This window comes from Xyrauchen texanus, chromosome 20 (assembly GCF_025860055.1).
Source record: "Xyrauchen texanus isolate HMW12.3.18 chromosome 20, RBS_HiC_50CHRs, whole genome shotgun sequence".
NCBI classification, from domain to species: Eukaryota; Metazoa; Chordata; class Actinopteri; order Cypriniformes; family Catostomidae; genus Xyrauchen; species Xyrauchen texanus.
This window is the reverse complement of record NC_068295.1, coordinates 19,412,920-19,425,316: the sequence shown is the minus strand read 5'-3', so window position 1 is coordinate 19,425,316 and position 12,397 is coordinate 19,412,920. Positions and strand designations below refer to the sequence as shown.

The 12,397-nt window shown below is 35.3% G+C and overlaps 1 protein-coding gene across 5 annotated transcripts in view; it reads right to left on the bottom strand.

The window, feature by feature from the left end:
* Nucleotides 1–12,397, bottom strand: part of LOC127660994 (potassium voltage-gated channel subfamily KQT member 5-like) — a 249,356-nt gene that overhangs the window by 27,211 nt on the left and 209,748 nt on the right. For all 5 annotated transcript variants that reach the window (XM_052151514.1, XM_052151510.1, XM_052151511.1 and 2 more), the window contains exons 4-7: nt 11,792–11,967; nt 9,076–9,201; nt 6,138–6,248; nt 5,286–5,381 (exon numbers count right to left, since the gene is read on the bottom strand). In XM_052151514.1, coding sequence (XP_052007474.1) covers nt 5,286–5,381; nt 6,138–6,248; nt 9,076–9,201; nt 11,792–11,967 — 509 coding nt within the window. The remainder of the gene's footprint in view (nt 1–5,285; nt 5,382–6,137; nt 6,249–9,075; nt 9,202–11,791; nt 11,968–12,397) is intronic.

Below are 12,397 nucleotides of genomic sequence, written 5' to 3'. Positions count from 1 at the left end.
CCCCCTGCACACACCCACCCTGTCTTACATAATAAAATAATTTAAACTCACTATCACATCCTTTTTTTTTTTTTTTTTTGGTAAGTAGGCCGTGTAATAAATGAGATAATGTACAGTCAGGCAATCATTATCACAAAATAAACCCATTGTAGATGATACAAGACCCCTGATGGGGTTAATTTTATAATAATGATGAATCATACATATAGGAGAAACCTAAAGTTTTGCTTCCTTAGTTCACTCATAAAGGCAAATTCTGTGATAATTTACTCACCATCATTGTTGTTCCAAAGCCCTATGACTTTCTTTTTTCCAGTGAACACAAGAGGATACATTTTGGAAAATGTAAACACTGCATTCAGACAGTTAAGGCCTTTGCACACCAAATGCTAATTTTCGCAAATTTTTTAAAATTGAAACAATGGATTCCTATGAAGCCATTCACACCTGGAGTGAACATTTGCACGGCAAAGGAAGGTTTTAATTTTTTTTATGGTGTGTCGTAAAGCTCTATCTGATCTTATTTTTATTGTCTTCATAATGTATTCCATATTTCTGATTTTTTTGCCTTTGCATTTAATCAGAGGTGGGTAGAGTAGCCATAAACTTGACTCAAGTAAAAGTACAATTACTTAAAAAATAATTACTCAAGTAGAAGTAAAAGCAATAATGTTACAATTTACTCAAGTAAGAGTAAGAAAGTATCCATTAAATTATCCATTAATCTGTTACTTCCACATATAACGTAATGGATGTTTACTCATATATTCCAGTACATGATACACATTTACCATGCATTACAGAATGAATAATAATAATATAAATACAAATAATAATAATAATAATAATAATAATACTATTATTTACAGTTGAAGTCAGAAGTTTACATACACTTAGGTTGAAGTCATTAAAATTCAATGGACAATGACCACAAGCAAACCTCCAAAGTTGTGTCAAAATAGCTTAAGCACAACAAAGTCGAGGTATTGGAGTGGCCATCAAAAAGCCCTGACCTCAATCCGATAGAAAAGTTGTGGGCAGAACTGAAAAAGCGTGTGCGAGCAAGGAGGCCTACAAACAAAATGTATGTAAACTTCTGACACACTGGGAATGTGTTGAAAGAAATAAAAGCTGAAATAAATAATTTTCTCTAATATTCTGATATTTCACATTCTTAAAATAATGTAGTGATCCTAACTCACCTAAAACAGGGAATGTTTTCTATGATTAAATATCAGGAATTATGAAAAAGTTTAAATGTATTTGGCTGAGGTGTATGTAAACTTCTGACTTCAGCAATATATCATTGTTATTCATGGAAATTGTCATCATTCACCCCCATTTTGTTCGAAAACCATATGCATTCTTTCTTCCATGCATCAAATTAAAGGGAACCAAAACATTTTCAGGGAAATGATGATAGAATATTAATTTAAGACTGAACTATCACTTTAAGGATGCTTCTCAGATTTGGAAGAATCTGTCATTTAGAAGAGAAATTTGGAAACCTTTTGGAAACCTCAGTGTATAATCAAACCAAAGTTTGATTATACACTGAAGCAAGATCATGCTTTATTCATGCGTTCTGTCATTATTTCACAGCTTTGACATCCTGTATGATTTTAGTTAAATGTAGTTCCAGCATTGTTAGTGTAGAAAGAATTTAGATAATTAGTTTTGTACACTAAGTGTAAATTGCACCTTATCTCTGTGTTTGGAAGCTTGTTGTCCATAAGACAAAGCTGCACGCATCTGTCAAATGCGGCACACGTGCCAACCTTGCACGTGCAGAAATGCTCACAATCGCAATAGGCAGGGAGAAACATTTGCTCTTAACGTTGATGTTTACAAGGATTTACACAGTAGGCACTGATATGTTGCAGTGCTGATATAAAAATGTAAACTGAGGTTATAAGAGCCCCCAGTACCAGATTCACGCTGAAAATGAAAGAGCATCACCATGACACAGACAAGCCCACATTATCACAATCTCTAAAACATTCCTCACCATGTTCTCTTGTCCAGTTGGAGCTGAATTGTTTTATTTTTTATTATTAACAATTTTTATTGATTCCATTCAACAATTAAACATAACAGAAAATGTGGAATCAAATTATATACAATTAAACACTTCCCCCCGAACACCCCCACCCCACCCGACACAAACATTCACCCCAGTAAATATTTAGAAACATGAAAAAAAACACAAAACAAACACACACACAAACACACACACACACACACACACAGTTGTGTTTCCATGTTTTATGGGGACTTTCCATAGACATAATGGTTTTTATACTGTACAAACTTTATATTCTATCCCCTAAACCTAACCCTACCCCTAAACCTAACCCTCACAGAAAACGTTCTGCATTTTTTACATTTTCAAAAAACATAATTTAGTATGATTTATAAGCTGTTTTCCTCATGGGGACTGACAAAATGTCCCCACAAGGTCAAATATTTCAGGTTTTACTATCCTTATGGGGACATTTGGTCCCCACAAAGTGATAAATACACGCTCACACACACACACACACACGCACCCAAAATCTATACTTTCAAAAAACAATCGAATTGTACACACACATTTAAAACTAAAAATCTCTCTCCACTACCCCTCCCTGAAAACCTTCTAAAAAGGTCAAATATCTGCCCCATTTCTATCAAATAAGCCCAGATTGCCCAGTCTTCTATACAATCTTCTTCAAAGGCCACCACCCTCCCCATTTCCGAGCATCACTCATGAAACGAGGGCGCTCCAGTCAACCTCCAACCCCTTAAAATAACCTGTCTGGCGATCATGACGCTAGTAAGGACCCAACTCTTTATGTGCCTATTCTCAATGTCGATGACCGCCCCGTCACCCAAAATACAGAGTCTGGGGCAAAATGAAAGCCAAGTGCCCCATACATTACCATAAAAAACTCCTGGATCTTAACACACCCCCAAAAGACATGGGTTATGCCTCCATCCTTTGATTGGCATTGCCAACATGTGTGTGTGTCTTTAAGAACAGGCCTATGCTGCAATTTTAATCTTGAAATATATCCATGTCTTGGTGTAAAATGAAGGCACTGTGTGGAGTGAAGTAATGTTTGTACAGTTGAAGGCGACTCGAGTGACAATGTGCAGCTGTGAAGTTCCGCTGTTGTAAGAATCCCATTATAAAATCTCAATAAATTACGCATTTAGGAACGCCCATTGTAATGAAGTAAAAATTTATTAAAAAAATAATTTTCATCAGAAATTGAGTGAATTACAGTGAAAAGTACTCACCATAAAATATACTTAAAAAAATAATTTTATTTCCAAAAAAGTTACACAAGTAAATGTAATGGAGAAAATGTAGCGCTTGACTACCCACCTCTGCATTTAATCTTGTGTTCTCTTATATTTCTAACAATTTATATATATTGCGGCATCTTTGCCTTTGTATCACTTTTTTTAATACACGACTTTACGGATCTCAAGTGTTTCTCTTCGCCAAATATTAATATTAATATTATTGTTGTGATTTGCAGTGCATACCGTGTGATTTTGTATACAAAAAACATGGTGTTTTTTTCTCAAAATGATGTAACCGTTATTGTTGTTGCTATCTTTAAGTTATTAACAGCTGTGCTGCCATTAGCAGTAATAAAGTATCTAATAATGGGTCAGACTTAAGATGGTTTTTGTGTTTAGATGATGTAACGTTTAATTTGTAACATGTAGAATTTTGAATAAATGTATAACACAACAAGACAATAAGACAATAAGATACAATATTGATCCAACTGACAATTGTTTTAACAGTCATTATGTGTGTGCATCACGCAGCAATTTTAAACAATTGTACATAGCACCAAATATATACAGTATGTGTGGTGGAGTATAATCAGTATTTTTTATATTATTATTATTATTACACATGATTCTAACCACACCTCTGATGTACACACGATAATACAACTTTTTCAACAGGTGAACTGTCTTTTGAAGTGTCTCGAATGTTTTCTTTCTCATCAACAACAAACTCAACAAATAAATAAAAACATTAATCTTGTCTTTTTAATCAAACTGTAATTCCAGAATCTGCACAAATAAATTAAGTCTTCCACGTCATCAATGCTACAGCGTGTAAATAAATCTGTTATCTTTTTCGATCTGCTCATTAGAGAAATCGCTTGTTTGTCTTTCATGGTTGTTTTAAAAAATTCATCTATAATGAGCGAAGAGCAGACCATCTAAAAGGTGCTTTCCGCCCACCTAATGTATCGGGATATTAAATTACAAGGTTAATAGCGCCACCTATCGGAAAGGCAGGAATGTGTTCACTCAAAAATGAAAATTCTCTCATTTAACTCATGCCATTCCAGATGAGTATGACTGACTTTCTTCTGCAGAACACAAAAGAACATTTTAAGAAAAGTAGCTCTATTGGTCCATACAATGCAAGTGAATGTGGCTAGAAATTTTAAGGTCCAAAAATCAGATAAAGGCAGCATAAAAAATAAATCCAGTGATTACATCCATATCTTCAGAAGTGATATGATAGGTGTAGGTGAGAAACAGCTACATTTTTAAGTCCTTTTTATTTATTTTTTTAAATCTCCACTTTCACATTCTTCTTTTTTTTGACCGATTTGCATTATTTGTGCATATCAACACCTACTGGGAAGGGAGGAGAATTCATAGTAAAAAATGACTTAAATATTGATCTTCTTCTTACCCACACTTATTTCTCTTCTGAAGATATGGATTTAACAACTTGAGTCTTATGGATTGCTTTTATGTTGCTTTTATGTGCTTTTTGGACTTTCAAAGTTCTGGCCACCATTCAGTTGCACTGTATGGACCAACAGAGCTGAGATATTCTTCTAAAAATTGTTGTTTGTGTCCTGCAAAAGAAAGAAAGTCATACACATCTGGGATGGCATGAGGGTGAGTAAATTAAATAATTTTCATTTTGTGGTGAACTATTCCTTTAATGGCGTTCATTTGCCTTGCTTTTAATCTGAAAAGACGCATTATCATGTCGCCTCTGGTGTGCAAAGGAGTAAATGATGACAGAATTTTCATTTTTGGATAAATGACCAGTAATTATACAACACAGAGCAGTGTGCATTATCATGGATGCAGTTGAAGTTAGACTGAAAGCTTTTGGTACACAAAATCAGCCTACAGTATTATCAAACAGATTCTATATTAACTTCTAATGGATGAATATGTGCTGAGTTGCTTGCCTTCCATTATTGATGTTTGAACTATCACATGTGTTTCAGATGAGGTTAGCTTACCTGTATCAGGCTGGCTGCTGGGTTTCTCCTCTTCTCAAAGTGCTTCTGTCTGTGCTGCTCTTGGACCTTCAGAGCAAAGCCAGAGCCAAGAATACCCTACACCCACATCCACCCACAGCAAGAACACAAATGTCCATTGTTACTCAGGTTCAATCCAGTGATTTGGACTAAGAGAGACTGAGAGCGTGCAAAAAGAGCTACAGAACACTTGACGAGAGTGAGTAAGACAGGGCACTCAAGAGCTTTACAGCCAAACATACTGATATTTCTTAAACACATCATAAAAATCATCACAGTACAAACAATCTTCATGCCTGGGCTCACAAAAATAGCTTTAGTGAGTTTAAGTTTTCTCTTAAGAAAACACAAATCACCCATCCCTCAAAAGTGAGACATTCAAATCATATTCATTCATTCATTGAGTGTGTTTACCTGCACCATCTTACATCTTATACTTAATAACCGACTATATGTAAGGTCATGTAAACACTTTAAACTGTGTTATTTTATTGGGTTAAGGAAATAAACAGCTTAAGCTAAGACCAACAAGCACACATAGGTTTTCACACAGGAATCAGCCTGATTTCGCTCTGCATGTAAACCCCTTTACCAGCATTCTTTGCTTACATTCTGACATCAAAACTTGAGAAAAAAAACGGACTATTTAAAAATATCACATTTAAATGTTTCATGCATTGTCATGCGTGATTCTTTTTTTTCATTCATGGTTTTTATATTTCACTGATTTTTGATAGTTAGCAATGTTGTATTGTACATGTAAACACATTAATTAATCTTTGTCCCAATCTGCACTAATTCCAGTGTACAGTATGCCAGGTTATAGTTACTCACAGCAGGCAAAGCGAAGAATGAGATGCCCAGCAATGCAAATCCAGCAGAGAGAAGTCGCCCCATCCAGGTCTGGGGAGTTTTATCGCCATATCCAATGGTGGTGAGGGTGATCTGAAGAAAGACATTTAAATGTTGAAAGGACAAGGAAGTCAAAGACACAAGGAAATACAATTATTCTATTTATATTTCAATATACTTTTATGGTACTCCAAGGTACTTCAAAAATGCCATTGTTTTACACATGTTAAAAACATGGCATTACCATGGGCCATGTCTAAAAAACATTGTACCGTGGTACTTTATGTGAGAAAGATAACAGAATAGGCTCTTATATGTGATGAAGGAAATAATGGTAAAATGTGGATATTATATAATAAATGAAAATGCTTAAATACTGTTAAAGCAAAAAAAAAAAAAAAAAGTATAATTAAGTACTATTATGCAAAAACAAATCTGTGTTTTTTTTTTTATCATTCCGCCCCTCGAGGTCTGTGCACGCTGCTTCTTCTTTCATTGAAATTAACTACATTGCTGCTTTTAAGTAGTGAATCTAAACGAGCCAACTGGTCACTAGCTAAGAAGTCCAACCAAACATTTACGTACATTGATCCATAATTACTAATTACTTTATTGAAGTGAGACAACAGAAACTATTTATCATAAAATGAAAATTAACCAAATACATTGAAGGTATATAAAAAAAGAAGAGAAAATTCTGTAATTGTTTTTTCACCATCATGTGTTCTATACCTGCACAACTTTCTGTCTTCTATGGAATACAAAAGTAGATGTTAGTGAAAAAGCATAAATGATGACTGAGGCTCACATAACATCTAACATCTGCTTTTGTGTTCCATGGAAGAAAGCAAGTATTTGTGTTTGTAATGACAAGAGGGTGAGTAAATGCGGACAGAATTATAATTTTTGGGTGAACTACCCCTTTAATTCATCGTTATGAGTTAATATTAATTGATCAATTAATTGGCTGACTAATAATTTAAAATAATTGGTCGAAAATAAATAATGTTTGTGATTTTTGCCAATTATAATCATTTTATTTTATTTAGGTCTATTTTTTCAGCCAGTCAACTTGGAATCATTCCCGGACTACCAATCATGGCCAAACAGCAGAAATAGGTCAAATCCAGGCCAGAGTGCATTGTAAGCAGCCTCGGTCTATGCACGCTGATTCTTCAAAACAAAGGCCACCAAACAGGACATTCCTCAATAATAGCCAAGTCAAGCTCCACTCTTATTAAAATCTGCCCATTGTGCCACACTAAACACCCATAAAGTAAAGCTAAACCGAGCTGTGCTCTTAAGTTACGGCCACACAGAAACATAGCATTAGATCCATCTTTTAGCAAGAGAAATACTTTGGTGGCATGTCAAATAAGGAACAATCAAAAATCTTTCACTCTTTTCCACACACATAATTGAACGCTTTGGATTCTTGCAGTCAGGGGATACTTTAACAAAGCCCCAGCCAAAGCAAATTCAACATATCCAGTAAAAGTGAGTGATTTGTCAATTGCAAAAACACTGCTGCCTTTTACACTGCAGTGAGGCAAAGACTAGGAGTGTGGGAGCTCACCCACAAAGCCTGACTCCTGTTCGCCTGTTTTGCTCCTCTGAAGGCTGCCTGTCAACTCCAGACACTGGCTTGGGCTCAGCCCAGGATAAATAATGGGTGGCAGTGGAAGATTGGCCTGCCGCTGATTTGTCTCAGTATCACAGATCTAAAGCAGGAGACTATCCCCTCAGCTGACATCACTTCACCTTTAAACTGCTTTTCTGTGCTTGGTGGGAGCTTGAAATTACATGCATTGATTTAAGTCAGCTGGTGAGTAACCGTGACAAGTCATGCTGTGTGTACCACAACTAAAACCTGCCACGGCTTATGGTTGTAGCTCATATCATTTATTGATTTATGAAATACAGAGTGAAACGGGTTACACGTAAATGGAGCATACCAGAATATGGAATGCGCAATAGTAAGTAAAAAAGCCCTATGAAATCACTTGAACAGCCAGGTTTTCTTTCCTGTGTTGTTGTTGTTTTCTTATTTAAAGTGATAGTTCACACAAAAATGAAAATTGTCTCATCATTTATTCAACCTCATGACATCCCAGATGTGTATGAACGATACACATCTGGGATGGAATGAGTGGGAGTCAATGATGAGAACATTCAAATGTTTGGGTGAACAAACGCTTTACATAATTCTGGGTGGGAAAAATTCAAGTTCTTGTCACTTTATTTTAAAATAGTCAATAGGCTTTAGTTATGTTACATCCATGAAACATTATTTGCTAAAAAATTTAAATGCATGAAGATGTCCTAAAAATGTACTAACAGACAAAAAGCCACAAAACTCTTAAGCCATTTTTTCACAAGCTCTCATTTCCGATATGATTCTTTTGGGTATATTTCAGTTAATTATACAGGGGACCTTCTAAATAGGTACATCATTTTTCATCATTTTGGTGACATTTTATCCTTTTAAAAATGAACAAATCCATGTATTCCATCAATAAATATGATATTATATTGCATATATAATATATTTTGACATGTTGTGTTTAATAGCATATTTTTTCTATTTACAAGTATTTACATTGATTTGTTGAACATGTGTTAAAAAACCTGCACTGTCTCTTTAAGAAAACCAGCATTTCTGTAAAGAGAGTCTGTAAATGAGTCTGTAAATGCTATAGAATTAAATGTTTTTGTTTGTTTGTATGTTTTTTTAACAACAACTGAATATGAAGATCAGAAAGAGTATTAAAAGAGGCATTATTCAATGACAAATGAGTTGAGTGGATCTTGTCTTTGGACACACATTACACAGAACAACTTATATGAATTTGAAAATATTTAAAAAGAAGGAGCTGAGGAAGGGAGTATGATGACACCAAGGAATTTAAGGTGGACTTACTGTACCCCACCAAAGAGCATCGGCATAGGTGGCAAACTGTGTGTTAAATTCTTTCTCTACCAAGTAGACTAGGAATGAAGAGAAGATCAGCACCAAGAAGCCAATGTACCAGGCAGTCACAAGCTCCTGAAAACAAACATCACAAAATAAAACATCCAACCAATTTAAGTAATATTTACAGAGATTTGACATATGTCAGGAAAATGAAATGTTTAAGCCTGAAAGGAGATTGAAACAAGTAACTCTGCTATTATATAGACCACAGTGATTCATTGCGGGGACCCATAATCTCTCCACTAAATGGCGGGTAACTGAGGGCCGAGAAAGTGTGTGGTTTGGCTGCAGCCCGCAGCTGGAGTTTCAGCCCCAGAAGGGCTGGAGAGAGAGGTTGATTGTGGAGAGCTCAAAACTCACATGCAATTTTATGACCTGAGAAGGCTGTACTTTTACTCATTTCAGCTTTAACTCTTAACAGCTTTAGATTTTTCCTACGTTTCAATTTGTGATGCACTATGGATATATTTAGATATAAAGTTTCAGGAGAAATATTCATAAAGGTTCAAAGTTAAATTTTTTCCAATGGTTTCGTATGTTGGCTTCAAAGACATAGTTCAAGACCCTCTTAGAATAATTTTTGTGAATTCCATCCTTTAAACAAAAAACATATTTTGCTATAGCTGTTGGGTAAACAAGTGAACCCAATAAAACCACACTGGCATACATTAAGGCAAGGCTCACTTATATAAAGGCATTATATTTTAACCTTTATATTATATTTGAACTGTTATCCAGACATATTTTTAAAATATCAGATATGGGCAAGTTGTCACAAGTTACAAATGTTCACAATTTATCCATTACAATATTTTCTGGCTAAAACTATGGTTTTATATTTATGTGCGTTACCTTTCACATTTTTGTATACAGTTTCAAAAATGTAAAATGTTTGCCAAAAAGCCTATAATAGAGCGTTTAATGGCCGGCTTCAGTGACAACGAGTGTGGGGTATGTTACTCAAAATAAGTAATCCACTACAAATGATTAATTACTTCTCTAAAATGTATTAAGATTACTTCACTGATTATTTAATCATATATATATATATGGCTGAACTCAGGGCTGCACTGCTAATCTGGCATACCGGAATACTGGCATTTTTCCGGTGGGCCGACGCTATTTGGAGCCGATCAGGGGCGGACTGGCCATAGGGAGAACTGAGCAGGCCAGTGGGTCGGCCGTGAAATGGGCTGCGATAAGCTAAAATGAGCCGTTGCATTATGCAGAACAGACCACAAAATGCTGCCGTGATATGCAGAAAAGGACAGCGAACACCGGCCATTGAAAATTTGGGCCAGTAGCTATATAAAATCCCGGGTCGATTTCTCTTCCCAGTCCAGCCCTAGCTGAACTCCGGTATTTACACTGTCAGTAATATTGGTTCTGTTTTTTTGTTGCTGTAGTATCCGAAGCACGAGCTGTAAAGGCACAGCACTCTTCCAGAAAGAGGGTGGGGAGCACACAAAATCAGCGTGTTTTTGATTCCACCTAAAAAAGAGGCATTTATAACATGGTATAATAAATGATCAGTGGGGTATTTTGAGCTGAAACTGCACAGACACATTCTGGAGATGCCTGAGACTTATATTACATCTTGTAAAAAGGGGCATAATTGGTCTCCTGTAAGTTATTTTCTAAATCACTTTTCCTAGAAAAGTTTTTTGTTTTCCGCTTAAATTCAAATTGTCTATATTTCCTCCCCATTCATTAATGCACACCCTTCAGCTGTCACAGAAACACTAACAGTTGTACATATGAACTCATATTTTAAATGTATTATATGGTACATATTACTTTAGTGCAAGTAATTTACTTAAAGGTGCACTCAGTAATTATTTCCTCATCAAAAAATGTTAACTCCTAAAAGACATGAATTGTAATTTTGCAATATATGTAGGAAATCATTTCCACTCACATTAAAATGAAGGTCACACCAGTAACATTATAAAAGTTGTTTTATTCTACATGAAGAGGATCCGCATGTGGGGGCTGCCATGTTAGAATCACATGACCAGCCAAATACTACTCGCTTAATCTCAGTAACCATCCTGTTATCTGACAATTTCAGTCATTGATTAAAGTAATCATGGCTGACTGTGAACACTAAATTTCTATAATGGCTTCTGAAACTGAAATCTATTGATTTTAAATGATGCTGCATCCAAGCCGCTCAGTGTAAGTCCAAGATGACGCAAAGACAAAGGTTACTGAGTGCACCTTTAAAAGTAATTACTTTAACTGAAAGTCAGTTACTGTAATCTGATTACAATAATTTAAAATATAATGTATTATATTACCTTTTGTCTAAAAATGTATTTGATTACAGTAACATATTACTTTGTAATCGGATACACCCAACTCTGGTGAAAACTTACCCAATATAGCAAAATATGTTGTAAAAAAAGGTCAATGTGTGATTAACTGTATAATTTTTTGTTGACAATATTTTTTGCAGCCAAGACTTATAAAGAAATTAAAAATGTTCAAAAGCGAGCCCTCACTGAGAAATATTTACTGGAGTACAAAGTGTGACAACTAGCCCCGGTCTCCCCTATTTCCAAAAGCTACATCTGTAGCTCCAACTGCATCAGTAAGAAATTGCATTAAAAAATAATATTCATGGTTTCTCCTGTAAAATCAAAAACACATCATATCATACCTTGCTGTGAGCGTAGACTACAGATCCTAGCAGTTTCCAGGTACCACCTCGTCTGTCCATACGCACCATGCGCAGGATCTGTAAAAAACGCAGACTGCGAAGAGCAGACGTGGCAAAAATATTGCCCTGGCTACCAGCTGAGACAACAGCGATGGATGCAATGAGTACAATAATGTCTGTAACATAAACACAGGAGACAGAAAGGGTTCACACATAATTTTACATCCATAGAACAACAGAAATAATTTCATAATTGGCCAGAAAAAGTCTGTAGAAATGATTGTTGCAGTCAAATTGTCCCATGACAAAACCTATGCCTATGACAACACACTTAAAACTTCACCAGAGCAAACTTAGATTGGTTGTTTTAGATGTCAATCAGATGGCAGCGTCTTGTCTACTGTGGGTCATTCTTTTTTTTGACAGAGAACATCTACAGTCTACAGAACAGTCTAAAGGCAAGGGAGTTTATTTGTAAATAAGGAAACAAAAATGTATCTCGAATTTTCTCTCTAATTGTATTGACTTTTAGTTTGTTTTTAGTGCACTTTTATCATATTTTAGTTTAGTTGTTCTTTTTCTGAAAACGTATCTTTTTTTTATTTA